General features: G+C 48.8%; 1 protein-coding gene across 2 annotated transcripts in view; it reads right to left on the bottom strand.

Moving 5' to 3' along the window:
* The window catches only part of LOC144781997 (calpain-1 catalytic subunit-like), a 383,987-nt gene that overhangs the window by 10,699 nt on the left and 348,834 nt on the right, over positions 1 to 24,454 (bottom strand). For both annotated transcript variants that reach the window (XM_078661096.1, XM_078661095.1), the window contains exon 20: positions 3,460 to 3,518. In XM_078661096.1, coding sequence (XP_078517222.1) covers positions 3,460 to 3,518 — 59 coding nt within the window. The remainder of the gene's footprint in view (positions 1 to 3,459; positions 3,519 to 24,454) is intronic.

Here is a 24,454-nt window from a genome sequence, read left to right as displayed (position 1 = left end):
CAAGCCATTGCACAGCCAAGTGTCGCTGAAAGCGACACAAGACAATGGCGATCGAAACAACCATACATGTAAAAACTTCTGCTGTGTGCCTCCTCAGCTTTGCCACAGAAACAGAGATGGGTCTGATCTTAACTACCACATACAGGCCAATAGAGGGATAAACCAAAAATTACCCATGCTATTCAGCAGAATAGGGAAGTTAAAGGGTGCCTATGTTCAGCTGCACATCAACAAGGATGTCCGCCCTGCCGCACAAAGGCACAGGCGTGTTGCATTCCATCTCCAGGAAGCAGTGGGGAAAGAAAAAAAAACTTTGAAGAACTAAACAGCAGTGAAACCTCCAAAGACCCCACCCATTGGGGCTCCCCAATAGTAGTGATTCCACAGAAAGACAAAAAAACAAGAGATGTATGGATCGGTGTCGACATGAGTCAGCCAAATAAAGCAATAGAGCGAGTACGACATCCTGGTGTGCACATTTCAGACAGAATCATGAAATCAAATGGAGCAAAACTTTTTCCAAGCTCGACCTGAACTAAGGATACCACCAAATATAACTAGATGAAAGATGCCGGTACATCACAACATTCTACATGCAGCTTGGACTTTTTCGATATTAGCAACTTCAGCATCTCTTCAGCAGCTGAGATTTTTCAAGATGTCATCCACCGAGTCATCCTGCCAATACCAAATACATTCAATAGGAATCACACTGGAAAAAACCAGAACATGTGAGTCCACATAAACACACTGGCCAAAAATGCCACGTTTCACCTGAGCAACCTGAGAAATCGCAAACATTTCCTAGATACTTCAGACCTAAAAATAGCAGTTCAGGCTTTAGATATCTCTAGGATCAAATACAGATGCTCAACCTTATCTGGCCTACCCAAAATCTCAACAGATCCCCTAAAAGCAGCCCCAAGACTCCTAACTGGCTTAAAAAATATTCGATCACATTTCACTGCACCTGAAGGCGCTGAATTGGCTGCCATACGAAGCCAGAATCCAACTCAAGCCGGCCTGTATCACTCATAAAGCTGTACACTCCAAATCTCCTGCGTATCTTGCTCAGAAAATCCTGGTTTTCGAAGGAGGTAGGCAGGGATTTTGTGTCAAAACCACCCCTCTTCCGGAAGAAGAAAACATACAACAGAGCTGGCTGCCCTAGAATATGGAACTTGCTGCCGCCTTACATTAGAAGAATACCTGCTCTATCAAGATTCAAAAAGGAAGTGAAGACTTTCCTAATTGGTAAATTCCTACCCTAATCTCTCTTAGCGTTTCTGCAGTTTCAGCAGTCCAGCAATTTGCTTTTATCTTGTACTTGAACTCTTCCGGGATTACCGACTCTGCTCTCATATATGTAAACCACGTGATTCCTTATTCAGTGACGCTGCCTACCACTCTGCATTCTTCTCCACCTCACTGTCACTTTAAGGTCAAAGGTTGCTCTTGGCAACGTCCTCCTGCTACCTCCCTAACTGTTCTCCTGTACGCCACCCCTATTCCCTGTGTATAGTCTGTTTTTCCCATCACTGTTTTTTCATGCTCCAATTTTTATCTAACTTGTTTTTGCTAATTCTTGTAAATAACTTGCTACTGCTGTAAAGTGCTTTGATACCCCAACGGGTCATGTTCGCGCTATACAAAACACTAAATAAATAAAAATTCAAATCCAGTGATGACATACTGGAGCTACGCAGAAAGTGCATGATTGGGCGCTCCACAAAGAATGCCAACTACTCGTTGAAGCAGGGCTTGCCCTTATTGAAGAAGAAGTGCTAATTCAACAAGACCGTACTGAAATTCTTTGGCAACATATTTTCAGAGAAGGGAATGACATCAGCCGTTGGAAAATTCAAGGTCCTCACCACCACCAGCCCACCACAAGATGTGAGCATGCTACAACCCTTCCTAGGCATGGCGAGCTACTGCGCCAGGTACATCCGGGACTATACTACCATAAGTGCACCCCTCCTTCAAGTGACCAGGCAAAATGTGGACTTCACATGATCACCGTCGACATTTCAGTGATACTTAAAGGTTTTTTGGGATACCAAGTTGCTGGGTTTTTCAGCAGGATGGGGTGGAAAAGCCTAAGGGGCTCATTTAGAAAGAGTATGAGGGGGACTACAGCACTGCTATACGTTGCTGGTGCCCCAGTCCCACAAAACTCACAGCTCCCCCTCTCCATTTAGAGGTGGGGGGACCTGTCAAGTTCTCCCCAGCACATCCTCAGCTACCTGCACCGTTAGAAACCCTGGGCTTGGCAACCTGTCCTTCACTATGCCACCTTGCCATAGTGATGTTAGGCCCGCCCTGAAAAAGGGGCTACCATCACTCGTTTTCCGCGCCTGGATGTGACCCAAACAGGAAAAATTTACAATAGTCCCCACGCACTGCTAAAAAACTCCCTTTATCATGAAAACTAAAAAGCATGCTGAGCAGTGCCACAAAACATGGTGCCTGCTCGTCATACTATTCTACCTCCAATGCATTTGCTGCTCCGTCAGTTGCACTGTAGGCTGTGAGCTGGTGACCAAGCAGTAGAGGCAGGAATATGATTGGGGTGGAGGGATGGAGGGATGGGGATGGGGGGTTCTCTGTCAGGGGGCAAAGCCCAGGAGTTCTGCTGATCTGGTGTTGGTTCCTCCCTTGCCAGGGTGTGAATGAGACCTTAAGTGTGCTGACAATGATATTACATATAATTCAGTTTTTCTTCCCTAACGCCGGCTCCTCGTCAACGATTTTGGTGGGGCTGTACCAGCAGGTCTCATAAGTTCACCTGGTTTTATTTAGCACCTCTTCCTCCCATAACCACATTCATTTTCTATTTTATGTTGGCAGACTTGCTACCTACTTCCTGTTAATTCTTACCATAGCTACTTAGAACTCAAACTGCTCAATACATGAAGGTATTTCACCCCCTGCAGGGGCAATGGGAGCGTCTACCTATCCGCTACAAACCATTCATAAAACTGATGCTACACTGCATCGAATCTGGGAGACAAAGATCAGTGATCTGTCAGCAGAGTGCAAGCTGGATGGATACAGGCACCTTTAGGGAGACGGATACTTGGCAGTTAATAAAAAAAAAATCTACGTCAAGCTACAATATTCAGTCACATAAAGTGACCTTGGCGCAGTGCCAGCGAGTCGTGGTGACCAAGTGGCTACATAGACGCCGGAACTCGAGGGCCGCGTATGTCTGTGTCCTTGGCCTCAACGAGAACGTATTTCTGGTACATTCTCCATGTACGCCCACAAAGGCTCCGTTTACCACATGCGAATGAATGAAGCTGTCTGTAATTTTTTCAGAAAAAAAACAGGGTGTGTCGGTTTACAATACACCAATGACGACACTCATGCTTGAGTAGCTGAGCGCTCAATAAAACACCAGCTAACATAACATAACATGAGGGTTTCAAAGGGGAGTTTGTAAAATGTAATTCTCACCTCCTCTCGTGTCAGTTGGAGCACTCCGTCTTTGTTTTTGTCCAGGTCGCGGCATTTCCCTGTAAAGTAATAAAATGAGTTAACAGCGTTCATTTGTTTCGTTTTGTTTCAAAGCAGGGATTTAACGGGTCACTGAAGACGGGTTGGGTGGGTCATAGTTGTACCCCAAGTCCTGAGGGGACTTGGCTGAGTGAGCAGCGACTAGGCCACAGTGCTAGAAAATCACAGCGAGTTAGTACCAGAGTCAGATTTTGATCATAGATGATGATGTCTACGAGGATGAGGCCCGAACCTGGGGGCATATTACCAACAAGTAGCGATATTTATCGCTAAATAGGCTTAGCGACGATTTTTTTATCGCTGAGCATCGGCGGAATTTATCGCTGAGATAACGTGCTATTAGCAACGTTTATCTCCAAAGCGATACATTTTCCGGCGATAGTGGCGAAATGCGTGAATATCGCTGAGAATACAGCGATATTCACGCATTAGCGACAAAATGCTCTTAGCTATGTTATCCACCTCCCATTGGATAACATGGATAAGAACTGGTCTGGGCAGGTGTTAGTTTTTGGAGATCAATCAATCAATCAATCAGTACATTTATAGAGCGCGCTACTCACCCGTGGGGGTCTCAAGGCGCTGAGGGGGGCAGGGGGGGTGTCGCTACTGTTCGAAAAGCCAGGTCTAGAGGTGTTTACTGAAGGTGAGATGGTCCTGGGTCAGTCGTAGTTGTGCGGGGAGGGAGTTCCATGTTTTGGCCGCCAGGTAGGAGAACGATCTTCCTCCCGTGGTGGTTCTGCGAATCCGTGGGACGGTGGCGAGGGCGAGGCTGGCGGAGCGGAGCTGACGGGCGGGAGTGTAGAATGAGAGACGGTTGTTGAGGTATTCAGGGCCCATGCTGTGGAGTGCTTTGTGTGCATGGGTGAGGAGCCTGAACGTTATCCTCTTGCTGACGGGGAGCCAGTGCAGGTTTCTCAGGTGGGCGGATATGTGGCTGTGGCGAGGGATGTTGAGGATGAGTCGTGTGGAGGTGTTCTGTATGTGCTGAAGTCGTTTCTGAAGTTTGGCTGTGGTGCCTGCGTAAAGGGCGTTTCCATAGTCTAGTCAGCGGCTGACGAGGGCCTGGGTGACGGTTTTTCTGGTTTCGGTGGGGATCCACCGGAAGATTTTTCGGAGCATGCGCAGGGTGTTGAAGCAAGAGGACGAGACGGCGTTGACTTGCTTGGTCATAGTGAGGGAGGAGTCCAGGATGAATCCCAGGTTGCGTGCGTGGTCCGTCGGTGTCGGCGCGGAGCCCAGCGCTGTGGGCCACCAGGAGTCGTCCCAGGTAGATGGGGATGGTCCAAGGATGAGGACCTCCGTCTTGTCTGAGTTCAGCTTGAGGCGACTGAGCTTCATCCATTCTGCGACGTCTTTCATTCCTTCCTGGAGGTTTTTTGCGGCGGCTGGGTCTTTGAGTGAGAGTATCAGCTGGGTGTCGTCGGCGTAGGAGATGATGTTGATGTGTTTGCATGCGATGGCAGTGAGGGGGCTCATGTAGATATTGAAGAGGGTTGGGCTGAGCGAGGAGCCTTGGCGTACGCCGCAGATGATCTCGGTGGCTGCTGATTGGAAGGGAGGGAGGCGGACTCTCTGGGTTCTGTCGGAGAGGAACGAGGTGATCCATTCCAGGGCCTTTCCTTGGATCCCAGTGTTGAAAAGGCGGGTTATTAGGGTGCAATGGCATACGGTGTCAAAGGCTGCTGAGAGCTCAAAGAGGATGAGCGAGGTTGTTTCTCCGTTGTCCATGAGGGTCCTGATGTCGTCGGTGGCTGCGATGAGGGCGGTCTCGGTGCTGTGGTTGGCTCGGAATCCGGATTGGGATGGGTCGAGTGAGTTGTTTGCCTCGAGGAATGTAGTCAGTTGTTTATTGACAGTCTTCTCGATGACTTTGGCCGGGAAGGGAAGAAGAGAGATGGGGCGGAAGTTTTTGAGGTCTTTGGGGTCCGCTGTGGGTTTTTTCAGCAGGGCGTTGATTTCTGCGTGCTTCCAGCTCTCCGGGAAGGTGGCTGACATGAAGGAGTTGTTTATGACGTTCCGGAGGTGGGGAGCGATGATGATGTCGGCTTTGTTGAAGATATGATGGGGGCATGGGTCAGAGGGGGAGCCAGAGTGGATGGTGTTCATGACGTGGGTGGTGTCTTTAGTGCTGATGAGGGTCCAGGAGCTGAGGATGGTGGTGGGGGTTGTTGGTTCGGTAACCGGAGGCGGAGTCTGGGGTCCAAAGCTGACATGTATATCTGCGATCTTGCGGTGGAAGAACGTGGCGAGGGAGTTGCAGAGGTCTTGTGACGGTGTGATGTCGTTGTTGATGGCGTTGGGGTTGGAGAGCTGTTTGACGATGCTGAAGAGTTCCTTGCTGTTGTACGTGTTGTTGTCTAGTCGCTCTTTGAATGATGTCCTTTTGGTGGTGCGGATCAGTTGGTGGTGTTCGCGGGTGGCGTTCTTGAGGGCTGTCATGTTTTCTGTTGTCCGTTCATGGTGCCAGGTTTTTTCGAGGGTTCGGCAGGATTTCTTTGAGTCTTTGAGGGCATCTGTGAACCATGTGGTTTTCCTGTTGCCGGTCTTGCCTGGGGGGTTCTTCAGTGGAGCGAGGTCGTCGGCGCAGTTGGTGATCCATTGTGCGAGGTTGTGTGCTGCGTCGTTGGTGTCCACGGTGTTGGCGGGTGGGTTCTGGCTGAGTGATGAGAGGAGCTGGTCTGTGGTGATTTTGCTCCAGTATCTGCGGGGGATTTGTTGCGTGCGGTGGTGGGATTTAGTCTTTTTGAAGGTGAAGTGGATGCATCTGTGGTCGGTCCAGTGTAGTCCGGTGGAGTGGCTGAAGGAGACGTGGTTGCTGGCGGAGAAGATGGGGTCGAGTGTGTGGCCCGCGAGGTGGATGGGTGTGTTCACCAGTTGTTTGAGTCCGAGGTTGGCGAGGTTGTCTAGCAGGGTGGTGGTGTTGTTGTCGTTGTTTTTCTCCAGGTGCAAGTTCAGGTCCCCTAGGAGGATGTATTCTGGTGAGGCTAGGCCGTGCGGGCTGATGAAGTCGGCGATGGTTTCGCTGAATTGTGTGCGCGGGCCCGGGGGTCTGTAGATGAGGGTTCCTCTGAGTATGGTCTTGGGGTCGGTGTGAATCTGGAAGTGTAGGTGTTCGGCGGCGGAGAGTGTGTCTTCGGTGTTGGTTGTGACGCTGATGGTGTTCCTGTAGATGATGGCGATTCCACCTCCGGTTTGGTTGGCGCGGTCCTTCCGGGTGATTTTGTAGCCGTCAGGGATGGCTATGGCGATGTCGGGGGCCGAGTAGGCGTTCATCCAGGTTTCCGTGATGAAGGTGACGTATGTTGCTGTTGTGTCGAGGAGGTCCCAGAGCTCGACGTCGTGCTTGTGGACGGAGCGGGTGTTGAGGAGGATGCACTTGAGGTGGTTGTTGTTGATGTTGGGTCCGGTGGCTGGTCTGCAGGTTCAGAGGCAGGTGAAATTGCAGGCTTGACAGGTAAATGGTCCTTGGGTTTGCTTCGGGGTGGCTTGGTAGCAGGCGGGCGGTCGTCCGGTGTTGAGTGCGTTGAGGGCGGCGGAGTCGTACCTCAGTCGGGTAGCCTGGCTACGTCGGGGACCATGGGTTCTGGCACTGGGCGCGGTCCAGGCGCAGACGGGCTTGCCTTAGGTGCGCCAGCGGCGCTCCCGCTACGTGGCCGCTGTGCAGCCTCCATAAGAGGGGCTGTGGGAGGGAGGAGCAGCTGGGAGGCGGGAGCGGGGTGGCGCATGGGACAGCGCGGGGCGGGGCCGCAGGGACGCAGCGGTGGGAAAGGGACACAGAAGGGACCGAGAAATCAAAAACGGGGGGAAGGGGAGCACAAGGCAAGACAGCGGTAAACGGTGAAATAAAGTACAATATGAAGGAAAAACACAGGCAACAGTGAGGGGGCACAAGCAAACGGGGGGGAGCACAGAAATCAAAACGAGGGGAGGGGGCACGGAGGGTGAAAAATACAGCAGACTGCAAAGGGAATGGAGGCAGGCACCGGTGAAGGGAGGACAATGCAGAACGTGGAGGGTGGTCCAGAAAGCAAAAAACGGGGGAAGGGGCACAAAGGCACGGGGCAGACAACAGAGCAACGAAGGAGAGGAACAGGTTACCAGAGATGGGCCAGGGGGGACTCACTCAGCGCGAGGCAGGCGGCAGGAGCAAGGCGACAGCGGACACAGCCTCACTGCGTCATAGAAGGACCGTGTGGCGGCTGGGGGGGCGACCTACCTGCAGGCAGGGTCAAAGGTCGCTCCCTTCACTGCTGCGCGTCCTCCATAAGATATTCGCGCTTAGCGCTAATATTTCCAACGCTACGCCTGTGTTGGTAATAGGCGATAGCGAGGTTAGCGACTGCTTTCAGTCACTAACAGGTTGGGTACGCCCACTTTGCATGTCATTAGCGATAAATATCGCTGACATGCAAAGCGGGCCCCAAACCGCTTGCTATCGCCTACAAGCTGTCGCTAACTGCTGTTAGCGACAGCTTGCTAATAGGGCGATAGAACTATCGCCACTTAGCGGCCGAAAACGGCAGGCTAAAGCGGCAATAAGTACCTATCGCCACCCTTGGTAATATGCCCCCAAGTGTCATATGGAGACGGTGGAAATTAGGGAAGTCCTATCTTGGGCTGCGGGGGTGTCTGTCTTCATTCGGTGATGTAAATTAAGGCGGTTACACCTCTGGATGGGAAATGCACATTAAAGGCGGCGGTAGTTGTTTCCTCCCAGAAGAACTCTTGTCGCCACTCTGCGCCCAGAGATCTCACAAGGGGAGGGCAGCCTGGGATCTTTACCCCGAGCTCGACGCTATTTGGGCTGGGGGCCGCGTAACTTTTCTGATCTAACAGTTGTTTTGTTTGTTCCTTTGTGATTCACCTAATGGGGCAAAGCCACTAGGTGGCACTAAATACTATGATTTCTCTTTCAGCAGTACGTTGTTTCATTTATGACAGCTAGCCGTTTCTTTAGGCCAACAACAAGGGACGGGCCCCAGAAAATATTTTTCCCCCAACTACACAATCCTCAGCACCAGCGATTATAGCACCAATTAAGGACACACTCATATTCAAGGCACATGATTTTCCCCAGAATCACAAGCTGAGATTCGAACCCCGATCCCGAAATCGGCAGTTCAAGCCATTAGGCCAGAACATTCTGTGCTGGGACTCTAGTCAGGCGGCAGTGTGCACCAGCACACTTTTCCAGTTAGTGCTGCCTCCTGAAGAGAGCCCCGGCACTTTTTTATTTTACAAATTAACCACTGCAACTACCTCTTACAGATTTCTTCCGCTAGAATTGCAATCCAATGACGCTGAAGTATTTATTTTTATTTTCAGACTTATTTTTATCATCAAATTCCTTTTGATCTCCATACTTTGCCAGAGAGGGGCTCTGGGTAACCATGGTGTTCATGAAGTAAAATCACAGTCTGGACACTTCCCCCCACAATAAAAGAGCAACAGTAGTGGTTAATAAAAAGTGAAGTATGACCTTGCTACCGGTTTTGGACCAGATAGGAACATTAAGAATAGTGATTTCCGAGGCGGAGCTTCGCACGCATCCAAGATGGCCACGTGAGCTTGGGGCTCCCGAGTCCCCCATAGCCCCCCGCTTATATCCTGTCGTTAATCCTGAATGCTGTGGAGTGATTCTTGCAGTTGAAGCAAAGACGATCTGAACGCTGCAAACTGTATCCCGAAGGCGCCCCGGAAACCGGAGTTATGGACTCGGAAAGTTTGCGGCCTGTCTCTGTTGGATGCCCGGAGCCTGGGCTGGCATAGTGCCCGTGGCGTAGTTCAACAACAACGGCGCTGTATACCGGAAGTGGCCGGTCCGGCCCCACGACCTCACTTGGTTTCACTTTCGATTTTGGTGGGTGCACGCACGAACCAGCTGCAGAGCGTGTCTAGCTGTGGGACACCCCAGTTGACATCGCTGGCCACGGATATTTGTCATACTATCCTGGAGGGTCGGAAGTAAGGGACTAGACGTGTTCTACGAATAACGATTGCTGAGTGCCACCTCCCTGGATCGGCCTACGTGTATGGTAGTATCCCCAAAATGGCGACCAAGACGGAGGGGGACAAACGGCAGCAGAAGGCCACCAGAGGGGGACGGTATACGCAGTCGAACAACATGGATCGTTACGCCCAGACGAAGGGATCGCCTAGTGGACTAGGAAAGTCACAGGAAGTAGTAAAGGATGCCTCTGCCCTGGACACTGAGCCTACATTGCAAGACGTAATGGCCGCCATTGATGGGATCAAATCCTCGCTAGGACAGAAGATGGAGACCCTGTCTTATAAACTTGATACGGTGTCCATCGAAGTCAACTTGATCCGGGCTGACCTCACGAAGGCAAGTGAGAAGGTGAAATCCTTAGACATTAAAACGGCCAGTCTCACGGACGATGTCACGGAGCTACAATCCGAAGTACGGAACCTGAAAGCCTCTAATGACCGTTTTGTCCGTCGACTGGAGGATTTTAAAGGGAGAGCCCGGAGGAATAACATACGTATCATTGGGGTCCCGGAAAATGCGGAAGGGCAGGCAGCTGATCTCTTCGTGGAGGGTCTCATAACCAACCATCTTGGCCCCAAAGGCCTGAGCAAGTTTTTTACGGTCGAGCGGGCCCACAGATTCCGGGAGGAAGACCGCGTGTCGGTGCCCCGCCTCGACCCTTGATTGCCAGAATATTCAATTTTAGAGACAGAGACGCTATCCTTCAGGCTTCCAGGTCCGGAGGCTCCTTGAAGTACGAAAACTCGTCCATCAGTTTCTTTCCTGACTTTACACAAACAGTCCAGAAGCAAAGACTGAACTTTATGGGGGTGAAGAGAAGGCTTCGAGACATGGGACTTAAATACTCCACGCTGTACCCGGCTAAACTGAGGATAGAACATGAGGATAGAACTTATTTTTTTGATGAGCCGGAGATGGCTGCGGACTGGTTAGACACTTTGAAGGCCCGGCAGGAACCCCAGAAACAGAGCGGAGGAGAAGATGGAAGTGCGCAAGAACAAGAATGATAACTGTGGCTCTGGGACCCGGGACGATGGGGGAAAGGTTTCCTTATTTTGTACTGTTTTGATTCACACCTAGCACGATACATTAAGGGGATAAACGGGCTATCGGTAGGCCTCTTTCCTCCTCTGACTTACTTTTTGTAGTTTAGTCTAGATGTGGGGGCGACAGGCACACTGCGAGTTGGGGAGGCTTGAAAGTCGTAAGTAGGGGTGCAGGGTGGGGGGTAGCGTAACGGGTTGTTTGGGGGAGGTGGGGGGGAACTGTTGTTTTTTGGTGTTGTGTTTGAGTTTTCACAAGGCATTATATCTCAAGCTTATTCCTGTAGGGTGCCGGGCTCGGGGGAGGGTTAGATCTCCTTTTTGTTCCATGATGGGGGGTAGGGGGCTGAGGGTATTGAGTTGGAACGTCAATGGGTTGGGGACAAGATCAAGCGTAGTGTGGTCATACAATTCCTTAAGAGACACTCCCCAGATGTGGTCCTCCTGCAGGAAACTCACTTGGTTGGAAATGTGTGTAAGGCAATGAATAGGAAGGGATTCCGGCTTGTGGCACATGCAGGTTTTACTTCTGGGTCCAGGGGGGTTGGAATCCTCATTAGGGGTTCTCTCCCATTTGTTGTTGACTCGGTCGTCGCGGATGAAAGGGGACGATATTCTGCGGTTACAAGACGTTGGGAGGGGCGTACCCTCTCTTTGGTCTCGGTTTATGTCCCCCCGGGTCTGCAGAACACGACCTTTCTTGAGCTGTGCGCTCCTTGAATGCTGGAAAGGCGATGGGTCCCAACGGTCTCCCTATAGCCCCGATATAGTTGCCCCCTATTTGAGAGATATGTTTTTGGAGTCTAGAGAGTGTGGTGTTCTCCCCTGAGATCGGAGACTGGCATCGATTGTGGTGATCCATAAGGAAGGGAAGCCAAGAACTAGCTGCGTTTCGTACAAACCGATTTCATTGTTGAATGCAGAGCCTAAGATATTGGATAAGATACTGTACAATAGACTGGTAAAAATTATCGGTGAACTCGTCCATCCCCATCAATCGGGATTTATTCCACATCGAAATACGGCCTTGAATCTGAGGCGATTGCATGGGGTTCTTGCGAGAGCACATACCCTGCAGGAGCCTGCTATCGTGGCGTCACTCGACGCGTGACTATGGCTTTTGATACGGTGGAGTGGTCGTATTTATGGGCTGTCTTGGCTAAGTTCGGTTTTGGGTCGGAGTTCATTAGCTGGGTGCGTCTATTGTATACTGAGACACTCGCGCAGGTAGTCGTTAATGGTCGTGTCTCTGCGCCATTTTGTCTTGGGCGGGGGACTAGGCAGGGGTGCCCACTCTCCCCACTTCTGTTTTCACTGGCTCTCGAGCCGTTGGCGGCTTGGCTCCGCTGGGAGCCCTCGATCAAGGGTATTCGTTGGTCTCCACAGTTTGAGGATCGGATTTCTCTATACGCTGACGATATCTTGCTTTATCTTTCCTCTCCGAGGAAATCTCTAATTGTCCTCTGTGATGTTTTGGCGTCGTATGGCAGAAATTCAGGATTGGTTATAAATTGGACGAAGTCGTATTTGTATGTTTTACATGGTGACGCCCCCGTTTTGCCTTGGAACTGCCGCATTCAAGTTGTACGGGAAGGTTTCAAATATCTTGGTGTTTATATTTCCATGGATCCTACGATCCGGTTTGAGCGAAACCTTCTTCCTCCATTATCTCGGCTGAAAAGTGACGTGATTGGGTGGCAGAGACTTCCACTTTCGATGTTGGGACGAGCGGCCCTTTTTAAAATGATGTCTCTGCCACGTTTCCTCTATGCCCTCCAAAACACCTTAGACGTAATGTAGTACCTGCAGGCTATTTCCGTGAAGTGGAAGGTTTGCAGCGTAAATTACTCTGGGACGGCAGGCCACGTATTGCGTTGGCCAAACTAACGCTTCCGTGGTATGATGGAGGGATTGCCCTCCCCGACATCAGGAGATATTATTGGGCGTCGCAACTGGGGGCTATAAATCATGGTACGTATGGATCTGCGACTGATCCCGGCTATGCCATGGATAGGTGGGTGCTTCCGGGTGGCAATTATAGCAGAGCACTGTATACTAAATCGGTGGAAAAAACCCGGACAGGGCCGACTAGGGTGGCGGTGCGCATATCGCATGATGTTACTACTTCGCTTGGTTGGAAAGACCGCTTGACTCTGGCTGTCCCACTCTTTAGTTCGGACAGATTTGGCAAACTATGGAACACGAAGGGTTTCGATAAATGGGAATTGATTAGAATAACCACTGTAGGTGATCTCTGGGTGAAGGGAAAGATTAAATCATTTGCTGACCTACAAAAGGAATATGAGATGAGTGGTACGGAGTATTTTCGTTATGTGCAGGTCAGACATGCACTGCGATCGGTCTTCTCTGAGGGGGAGAAGATACCGGAGGCATCCCCCTTGGAGGACCGTATACTAGATGGACATATGCCCGATAGCACCATTTCCCTGGTATATAAAAAACTGATTAATCACAGAGTTGATCTTTTGGTAGATTTGAGGGAGAGTTGGACCCGTGATGGCCTTGAAATTGATGACGAGGACTGGCAATCGGCGATCTCCTCTCCAAAAGAGGTCGCGATCCCAGCAAGATTGCGACTTGTCCAGCTTAAGATACTCCAAAGAATCTATATTACGGGTCCACGTTTGATTAAGATGGGTCTATCGGAGGAAGGTTTGTGTAAGCGGGGATGCGGCCTATTGGCGACGTTCCTTCATATCATCTGGGAATGTCGACATATGGTGAATTATTGGGGCTCTGTTTATAATGTTATGCATGAAGTTACAGGGGTGGCTCTCTTGCCAGAGGCTAGGAGATGCCTGCTAAATATCTGGGAACCCACGCATCTGAATACTGCACAGACCCAATGGGTCACGTTGGGGTCCATGATCGCTAAACGAAATGTAGCACAACTGTGGGGTTCTGATAGGCCGCCAACGATAGAAAGATGGAAACAAAGTATGGATTGGTGTATGTTCCGTGAAAAAAACTGTTTACCTGGCACGGGGTCGTCCTCGGAAGTGTAATGATATTTGGGGCCCCTGGAACGAATACAGGGGAAATATTTGTGTACCACCTGCAAATGTAGTCCTGGATGTTCCAGCCTCCCCATAACCCGATTGAATGAGCATTTATGATATTGATGTACGGCTCCCCTCCCCCCCCGACCAAGAATTTTTGTATTTAATGTTGACGGTGATTGGCCCCCTTCTGTACTCTGCACCGATGTATTTATTGATGCCTTGTTTTAATAAAAAGAAATATAAAAAAAAAAGAATAGTGATTTCCAAATTTCCCAATCGGTATTTGGTAATCCCTATTCTTGCTGTATGAAACTTTGATTTTTTTAATTAGTGATTCTTGGTTGCAAATCTACCTACCTCATGAATATTAATGAGGTAGGTCGTAATTTGGGGCCCATTAGGAGTAACAGCCATCACCATGTCTGTGATAGCTTTTAAATATGTGAATATATATATTTTTTAATGCAACACGCTATTCTTAAATTACATTTTTCATTTTTTAAGAGTAGGCAGTGGTCCATGGGAGTACTACCTACATTTACATTTTTTTTTAACATTCTCAAGGGGAAAGGAGTCCTTTATAGGACCCTAGTTTGTGAATGACACACCACTTCCTTTGAGGAGGTAGTAAAGTATTTCTGTTTTGCGACCTGAATTTAGTCGCAAAACATTAACACATACAATAAGAAACGCTGTTTGGAGCCGATGCCATGAACACATCCCTTCCAAATAGCGATTCCTCATGATTTCCTAAACCCATTTAGCGATTTGGTAAGATGTTAGAGAATTACTAAATGGGTTTAGTACATTTGTACAACCCATTTAATGAAATCCCAAGATTTAGCGAATGGCAGGCTTTGTGATTTCTAAATAAGTTCATACATTTGGCCCTATATCACTAGAGTGGATTGAGACTAATTCAACAATCCCAAGTTAATCTGCATAATAGCTGCAAAAGGTTTCTTCTAGCAAAAAAAATGCAAACACATGGAAAAATGTGGCAAAACAGTCACTGTAAATCATTTCCCGTAAATGTGTGCAATATGCTATTGGGGATAATTTAGTGGTGTGTGATTTTTGCATGCACTTCTGCACAAACGACACTGATACTGTGCTTGGGTGTGTTTTGTGTGAGGTTAGGGTAACATGTAAAAATTGATTGTGCCCCTACATCCGTATATACCTCATTTTTAGAGCTATGCTATCAGAATGCACATGATGTCTGGCTGTGAAGGACCTATTGTGGACTTAGAGCCCACCCATTTCTTATCAGTGGTTGGCTTTACTGTAACTCTGTTGTTTGCTTCTTATTTGATGGCTTGCCTTCCCCTTCTCTCTGCGGCTGTCCGAGGCCCCCGTAGGGGGCCACTAAAGAGGGCAGCCCTATAGTAACATCTGGGAACACCCCCCCTCCTTAGGGGCAGGGACTCAGGGAGGAGTCCCCCAAGCCGGGTGTTGGCGCACAAGTCAGGTGTTACTTCCTGGGTGCGAGGACAGGGGGAGGGGTATATGGCCTTCCCCACCATTGTATCCTCCTTTTCACGCACCGGATACGCCGTCTTAGGATTGTCCCCTCGTTGGTGGTTGTTTTCGTGGGGGTCGCACATCGGTTTGGGGCGCTTGGTAGCCATCGCGCTGCTTTGAGGTGAGTTGCCCCCCCTGTAATCCATTGGCAAGGGTTCCTTGTGGCTTACGTGGCCGAGGGAACCGTGGATTCTGGGGCCAGGCCAAGCGAAAGCCCACTGAGTTGGGATTGCTCCGGTGCAGCAGGGGCGAGTTGGGGATTGGGGGAAATGGAGGCGATCGGCAGTGTCCTGCCCCTGTGTTGGAAATCCGGGGTAGCCTTTCTAATATTACGACCGACCCCTTCTTCCCCCGCTACTGTCCAAGCCGGGGTGGTTAAGTAGGGCCCGGGCCTTTGTGACGCGGGTAGTGAGGCCGGTGTTGGGTGAGCCCCATGGGTGCACAGCCAAAATATCGATTCCAAATTATCGACCAACATTAATATCGAGTTAAAAATATCGAAGGTGAAGAATATCGAGGTCAAGAATATCGTTGGACAGAATATCAACCCTAAGGTAAGTAATATCGATTTTTTTATATCGATGTAAGTAATATCGAAGTTAGTAATATCGATATCAATTATATCGATGTTATTAATTTCGATGTTACTAATATCGATATTTGTTTGTTGTTATGCATTTTATTATGTATTTTATATGTATGTGTTATATGTTTTTTGTTAAGTTTTTTATTTTTTTGAATTATATGTGTACTATTTTTTATATATTACAAAATGTTATATTTAATTAAATTTTATGTTTTAGTACTGGAGCGCGTTGTGGGTTTATAGGGGAATAGGGTGGGAAGTCATTTAATTATAGTAAATTAATTATTAATTTTTAGTAATTGTAAATTAATTTTAATTCATTTTTGTGTTTAAGTTCTGTAGCAGGTTGTGGGTTTATAGGGGAATTGGGTGGGAAGTAATTTAATTGTAATTAAGTAATTATTTATTTTTATTTGATATTGATAATTATTTTATTTATAATGAAAAATTAATTGGTAATTAATTTTTTTAATTGGTAATTAAGGTTTGTTATTGGTAATTACATTTTGCAATTGGCAATTAATTTTTTTAATTGGTAATTAAGGTTTGTAATTGGTAATTACATTTTTTAATTGGTAATTCATTATTTTTAATTGATAATTGATATTTGAAATTGTTAATTACTTTTTATTAATTGGAAATTCATTTTAATAATTGGTAAATCATTTTTCATTACAAAAAAAATGTGTTTACCATTTTTTAATTGTTAATCAATTTTTTATTATTAATATGTGTTTTGAAAAATATTTTAGGGTTCAATATTTATTATTTGTTAATTTATATTTCTTAAATAATATTTATTGGTATTTATTGTTAATGTATTAATTATTTAATTGTAATTATGTTTTTAGTAATTATTAATGGGTATTTGCAAATGATGTAGAGTTATTTAAAAATGTAATTTTTAATTATTTTATTTACAAGAATTATTTATAAGTATGTTATATTTAACTTCTACGCTATCCAATGCTTTCCCTATTGTTGCACTCTTTGGAGTTGGAATAGTAATTTTTACCCCTACGCTATCCAACGCTTTCCCTACTGTTGCACTCTCTGGAGTTGGAAAAGTAATTTTTACCTCTATGCTATCCAACGTTTTCCCTACTGTTGCACTCTCTGGAGTGGGAATAGTAATTTGTACCCCTACGCTATACAACGCCTTCCCTACTGTTGCACTATCTGGAGTTGGAATAGTAATTTTTACCTCTACGCTATCCAACGTTTTCCCTACTGTTGCACTCACTGGAGTGGGAATAGTAATTTTTACCCCTACGCTATCCAACGCTTTCCCTACTGTTGCACTCTCTGGAGTTGGAATAGTAATTTTTACCCCTATGCTATCCAACATTTTCCCTACTGTTGCACTCTCTGGAGTGGGAATCGTAATTTGTACCCCTACGCTATCCAAGGCCTTCCCTACTGTTGCACTCTCTGGAGTTGGAATAGTAATTTTTACCTCTACGCTATCCAACGTTTTCCCTACTGTTGCACTCTCTGGAGTTGGAATAGTAATTTCTACCATACGCTATTAACGCTTTCCCTACTGTTGCACTCTCTGGAGTTGGAATAGTAATTTTTACCCCTACGCTATCCAATGTTTTCCTTACTGTTGCACTCACTGGAGTGGGAATAGTAATTTTTACCCACCCACTATCCAACACGTTCCCTACTGTTGTACTCTCTGGAGTGGGAATAGTAATTTTTACCCCTACGCTATTAACGCTTTCCCTACTGTTGCACTCTCTGGAGTTGGAATAGTCATTTTTACCCATATGCTATCCAACGTTTTCCCTACTGTTGCACTCTCTGGAGTGGGAATAGTAATTTGTACCCCTACGCTATCCAACGCCTTCCCTACTGTTGCACTATCTGGAGTTGGAATAGTCATTTTTACCTCTACGCTATCCAACGTTTTCCCTACTGTTGCACTCACTGGAGTGGGAATAGTAATTTTTACCCCTACTCTATCCAACGCTTTCCTTACTATTGCACTCTCTGGAGTTGGAATAGTAATTTTTACCCCTATGCTATCCAACATTTTCCCTACTGTTGCACTCTTTGGAGTGGGAATAGTAATTTGTACCCCTACGCTATCCAAGGCCTTCCCTACTGTTGCACTCTCTGGAGTTGGAATAGTAATTTTTACCTCTACGCTATCCAACGTTTTCCCTATTGTTGCACTCTCTGGAGTGGGAATAGTAAGTTTTACCCCTACGCTATCCAATGTTTTCCCTACTGTTGCACTCTCTGGAGTTGGAATAGTAATTTTTACCCCTACGCTATTAACGCTTTCCCTACTGTTGCACTCTCTGGAGTTGGAATAGTAATTTTTACCCCTATGCTATCCAACGTTTTCCCTACTGTTGCACTCTCTGGAGTTGGAATAGTAATTTTTACCTCTACGCTTATACAACGGTTTCTCTACTATTGTGCTCTCTGGAGCGGTAATGGTAATTTTAAGTTCTATGCTATCCAACATTTTTATCAATGTATTTATTTTACTTATGGATTTTGAATAGTATTTTTATTTATTTAGTTATTTATTTTTTTTGTATAAATTTAGATAATGTAGTATATAATTAATTTTAAAAATATTAAAGGTATATTTAATTTTTTAATTTATTAAACATAATTCTTTACTTTTTATTTGTTTATGTTTGTAAATTTGTAATTTATAATATTTTTTATTAATTTATAAACTATTAAAATAATTATTATAACTTATTGTTAAGTGTGTATATATTATATATTTTCTGTATATGTTTAATGTATTATTATTATATATGTATTATTTATTAATTTTAAACATTATTAGATATTTTTAACTATGTTTATTTTATTTATTAGTGTTATTTACTTTATTTTACTTTATATTTCTACAGGAAAAAAAACAATATTCTTAACATTGATATTTTTAACCTCTATATATTTTTTCTCAATATGTTTGTACTTACCATGTTGTAGATAGGATGTCGATATTCTTGCCTTCGATATTTCTGCATCAATATTCCTGTAGGTCGATATTTTCAACGTCGATATTTTGTCAGTGATTTGAGCCCATGTGGTCTGGGGCAGCTTGTGGGGCATAATCTCGGGTTCCGCTCCGCAGTTACACGTTCAGTGCGGACACGCTCAGGCCTCCGCGACCACGGCAACCCCCTCCCCCCAACACCTTGAGGCACATCGGAGCAGTGCACAAGTTAAGTTCAGGCTCGTTGTTGGGGGTGGATAGGCCCGGGGTAGCTTGCCCCTTGGCGGATTGTTTGCAAGGTTAGTTGTGGTGGGCGAGTTGCTAGGGTGGGAAGCGCAACAGGGCCTTTTTTTGTGGGCACAGGGAGCTTGAGTGAGTTATCAGTATCACCGGGTGTTGAGCATCCCAGCTGGAACCCAAACCGGGTTCCCAGACTTCGAGGTCGACAACTCTAGCCCCTGCTTTCCCTTGTATGACGCGCGCCGTACCGCCCGCAGCACCCGCATGCGCTATTGGGCCCTGGCGGTGCTGTCCGTGTGGCCCAGCCAGACACAAGCGTCCCCTTTGCCATGGCTGATCCTCCGCTTTGCAGGGGTGATGCACGCCGTAACTCCCACTGTGTCTGCACGCGCTGTAGGTGTCCTGACGCCCAGTTGCCGCCGCCTACCTATCCATGCTCCCGGGGAATTCCAGCAACTTGCGTACAGAGCACATGATCACCCGGGGACCAAAGAGGGTCGGGCTGAGCAGTATGGCCCAACGCGAGCAGCGACCCAGCAGCCCCATCCTCTCTGCCCCAGCGATTCACGCTGTACCCCAACGTGGCTACGGGATAGTGGGACTAAGCGCCTGCCTGTGTGCCCTGAGCTCCCTATGTGCAAACGCCATTAAAGGGCAACGGTCCCCCCCGCTATGCCGGTGGTGGGGGGGTTTCGACGGATGCAGCCTGCTCTGGTGGGCAGGATTCAAAAGGAGTACGGCATCGCTGCATCATCCAAGGGGGTTGGTGGCATATATCGTGGGTAGATCGGGACCCTATACCTCGCTGTGCTGCCACCACATGGCATAGCAAGGCCGCCTCCTACATCTGCGTGCATTGCGTCGTTCTGGACCCAGCTGCGCCTCGACTGGTTACACCCGCTTTGCAGCATTCAGGGACCTGCTGCGGAGCCCATTACATATGGGTCGGCACGGGGGGGCAGGGGGGTTAGCTAATTTGCCAACATAAGGCCCTTTGCCAACCGAGAATGTATGTGCCATCTGTAATATAACTGGTGCTCATGTAAATCGCTCTGATCCCTACTTTGCTGATACATTAAGCTGTGTACTTAGAAAGTTGGAGTTCTGCTTGGAAAAGATGACCAAGTTGAAGCGCATAACTAGGCACTAGGATTGTGGATAAGCTTAACCAAGAATAATGTTGTATAGTTGAAGGTGGTGTAAATATAAAACCGTCTCTTTTGGACGAGGGTGGTAAGAGGGGTGACAGGTGAGGGATGGGAGCTAACGCTGCAGGAGAAGTGGCCCAAGATTGGGGCTTCTCTCGGGCCCCGAACTTGGCAAGGGCCTACCGCTGAACACCGCTGGGCCCCCTCCACGGTATTGTGGAGAGTTTGTTTGCTATGCTTCACCATGCGCTGTCTTTGTTTTTCAGCTGTACCCCTCACCACCCTGAGGCAGTTCGCTAGACATTAGGGGATAAGTGCAGGCCCGCACAGTTGGAGACATGGTTTAAAGGTAACAAGGATTGGGCGCACCTGGGTACTATGTGGCCCTCTGGGAGGGAAGCCACAAAGGGTAGGGATCGAGGGGATGGGAACCTCCAGACCCCCATGTCAGGGAGTTGGCACTGTTCAGCGGACAGTGTGGAAGGACAGTAGCGTGCCGGAACATTCCTTATTCATGTTTTGTCTCCTCAAGCAGGTCAGGATTGGACGTTCAGTGCAGCTAGCAACAAATTGCCCCAGGAACACGATCCTGCAGCAGATATGGGTGCTGGGGTGGACCCTGGAGGAACAAGCCACAGGGTAAGTTAGGCCTAACTAGCAGGGAGAGGGAACAGTCCTGTCCCTTTTCGAAGGACTGCAGAACATTGGTCAGGGGTAGTGCCCGTGAGAATGGGGGTGCTTTTCTTCACTCCACGGAGCTTGGTGGGGGGGGGGTGCGCGGGCCTTCAGTGCAGGGTGCAAGGGGAGGTATGGTGAGAGTTACTTAACCTCTACCTTCATCTCCACACACAGAGTCCATTGAAGCACCCATTCGAGCGTCGACAGCTAAACGTTTGACAGCACACAGGGCGGAAGGAAGTACGAAGCTAAGGGGGGGATGCAGCGGTGGCACACCTGGACAGAAGCAGGGCATGCCTGGCAACCTGGTCCGGTCAAAGTGGCTTAAAATTTTACTTTTCTTCCAGATTGATCCGCCAATCGCAGGAGGTAGGATGGATAGTCCGGGATCCCCCCCCCCCCTCTATTCTCACAGAGGTCCCAAGTCGAAACCCAGCCAGACACCTCCCAAGATGCGCAAATCGCAGCCTTTCTCGCCATGGCCAAGACCAAGGGATTGGCTTGGGCCACGGAACGTTTGAAGGCCAATAATCCAGAGGGATACGCCAGTGTGGCCCTACCACAGAGCAGGAGCACAGTGAAGAGGCAGGCCCCACTACGTCCAAGAGGACACGCAGGCCCACAGTCTAGGACTTCCCGGCAGACCCGCTGCCAACCAAGAGTCGGGGCATGACCCCTCCTCGTATTACTGCCACACCTTTGTCCGTTCCCCCGCCCCCGGCACCTGGACCAGTAACACCCCCGGCCAGCAACACGCTCATAGTGAGCTACGCAACAACTGAGGACTTGGGTAAGCTCACAGACACTTTGAGGAGTTTCATGGCAGTAGTCAGAGCAGGCCTTGCTGGGGCCAGCTCGCCCAGTGGGGGTGGAGGGGCTGGGTCAGCTCCTTCTGGGGGTGTGCTTGGGGTCCAGTCTATTATGCAGGTTTGGGGAGGGGGTGGCAGCACTGCAAGCCCAGCTCTTCCCCAGGGAGGCAGGGCGGCAATTGGCAGCCCCCCAGAGCTGGGTGGGCAACATCTGGCGGTGGTGGCCACTCCATCTCCAGCACGTGCTCCCACCACCACGGTACCGCCTCCGGTGGTGATCCCGCCCACCGCACTTCAGGTAGTCAGTTACTCTCGCACGTTCTGCAGAATTGCCCGATGCAGCCGTGGTATCCAAGCTACTCGTCACAATGGCACCAATGGCTTCTGGATGGTGATCCTTGGGGTGGGAGGTTCCTTTGGCAGCCATAGAGGGGATTTGAAGGCAAGAGTTTATCAACATATTTACCTTGCTCATGCACGGGGTGGAGGGGGTTGACACAAGAAAGATGGGGGGGGGGTGTAAGGAAGAGGACAAGAAGGTGCGGTTCCAAGCATGGCCGGAGAAGAATATTGCAACATGGGGACAAGCTTTTGACATCCTGGCTGCAGTGATAATGGAAAAATACTCGGATCAGGGGCCAGGGTTGTTTCAGTATGCCAGCATTATCACCAATGAGGCTGAGACAAGCGGGGGGATGGGATGGTACCGCTATGATTGTGAATTCAGAAAAAAATGGCCATGTGTGCCGAACCGGAGTGGTATCAAATGGAGGTGATGCTCTGGGTCAAGTATTTGGGAAAGCGCACAGTTGAAGACAAGATAAGCACAAACAATAGTGGGGGTGACAAGCCCAAGGGTCAGAAGCAGGAGACAAAGGGTCAGTTCAACAAGTCCTTTTGCGGTGGTTGAGTAGGGGGTCGGAAGCAGGGAGCAAGAACAGTGTACAATGGGACCTGCAGGTTATACAACGCAGGGTCCTGCTCCTGGGGCAAAGCCTGCAGGTTCTCCCATACCTGTAGCAAGTGTGGGGCCACACATCCTGCCACGTCTTGTAACAAGGGGGATGGCCCCTCGCCGCTGCTTGGAAGGAAAGATAAATAGACCAGTCTTACTGTTCAGCCTCCCTAAACCCCCCCCATTTACTCCCACTCCCACCCAGCAGTGACGTCCCCGGCTTGCCCTCCAGGGGCGGGTCTTCCACTATACCCATGGCTAAGGACCCATCCTCCAATATCTTCTCCAACGTCCTCCCCCTGATCCGCGAGTACCCGTAGCCCAAGGACAGACTGCTCATAGCTGAGGGGTTCATGGAAGGATTCAGAATACCTTACCGGGGCCCACTAGTGATCAGGGATGGTGAAAACCTTAAATCAGCCAGGGAGCAACTTGAAGTTGTGCTGGGGAAGATTAAAAAGGAAGCGGCCCTGGGGAGGGTGGCGGGCCCCTTCAATCAGCCACCACTTAAGAACTTTGTTATCCCCCCTCTGGGGGTGGTACCCAAGAAAGAGCCAGGGGCCTTTAGGTTGATCCAGCACCTGTCTTACCCAGAAGGCGACTCAGTGAACTTCTAGTTAGAGGAGTGGATGTGCTCGGTGTCTTACTGCTCCCTGGACATGGCGGTGGACATGGTCAGGAGGGCGGACAAGGGAGCATGGTTGGCAAAGTCAGACATTGAGTCGGATTTCCGCCTGCTGCATCTCCTGGGTTTCAAGTGCCAGGGTGAATTCTTCTTTGATACTTTCAGCTCTTTCCTGCAGTGGGTGCTCTCGATGATGTTCAAGGTGGAGGGTGTAACCCACTACCTGGACGACTTTCTGTTCATCGGGGGGCGGTCAGGTATGCAGGAGTACAGCAGAGGCTTGCAGTGCTTTCAAGACATGGCCAGGCACCTAGGGATTCCGTTAGCACCTGGCAAGAGTGAGGGTCTGGCGCAAGTTCAGACTTTTTAGGCATCGAACTGGACATGATTATGGGCGAGTCCAGACTCCCTGCGGACAAGGTACAGGCGCTGCGTCAGGACATTCAGGCATTGCTGGGGAAAGACAAAGACCCCCTGGGTCCCATCCAATGCCTCCTGGGAAAGCTCAACTTTACAGCTAAAGTAATCCCGACAGGGAGGGTGTTCGCCAGGAGGTTAGCTAGTCAAAAATGTCAAAAAGAAACACCACCTGGTTAGGCTGGCGAAGGGCTTGAAGAAAGACCTTGCTATGTGGTGCGAGTTCCTCACGCAGTTCAATGGGACGATGATTTGGAGGGCACCTTGTGCAGAGAGTCCTGAGCTCTGCCTCTTCACTGACGCATCAGGTAGGGAGGGCTTTGGGGCAATTTTGGGGGCCGAATGGTGTGCTCAGGAGTGGCCCAACGCCTGGACGCAGGCGCAACATCACAGCCAACATCACGGTCCTGGTGCTGTTCCCAATTGTCATTGCATTACATCTGTGGTCCGTGGCGCTATCAGACAGAAAGGTCCTATTCTGGTCTGGAAACATGGCGGTGGTGCAGGCCATCAATGGGCAGACAGCCAAGTACCAGTTGGTCCTTTGTTTACTCAGAGAGTTAGTCAGGGCATGCCTGCGTTGCAATGTTGAATTCAGGGCGAGGCATATTGAAGGGGTCAAGAATGTGGCAGCTGCTGCTCTTTCTCGTATTCAGTGGCTCCGTGTCCGGGAGGCCTGGCCACGAGCGAGAGCAGAGATGGCCCCCTCCCCGGCACATCTCTGGAGAATCTTGCATTGGAGCAATGATTGAGAACACTGGGAGAATGCTCGCTGGCCCCAGGAAACAATATAGGGCACACCTGGCCACCTTCAAGAAAGTGTCACAAACCCTGGGACTTTCCTCGCTAACGGAGGAGGGCAGAGTGCAGGCATTTGTAGTGTGGGCTTAGGAACAGGGGAGG

This window comes from Lissotriton helveticus, chromosome 9 (assembly GCF_964261635.1).
Source record: "Lissotriton helveticus chromosome 9, aLisHel1.1, whole genome shotgun sequence".
Taxonomy (NCBI): Eukaryota; Metazoa; Chordata; class Amphibia; order Caudata; family Salamandridae; genus Lissotriton; species Lissotriton helveticus.
This window is presented reverse-complemented; position numbering and strand designations above follow the sequence as displayed.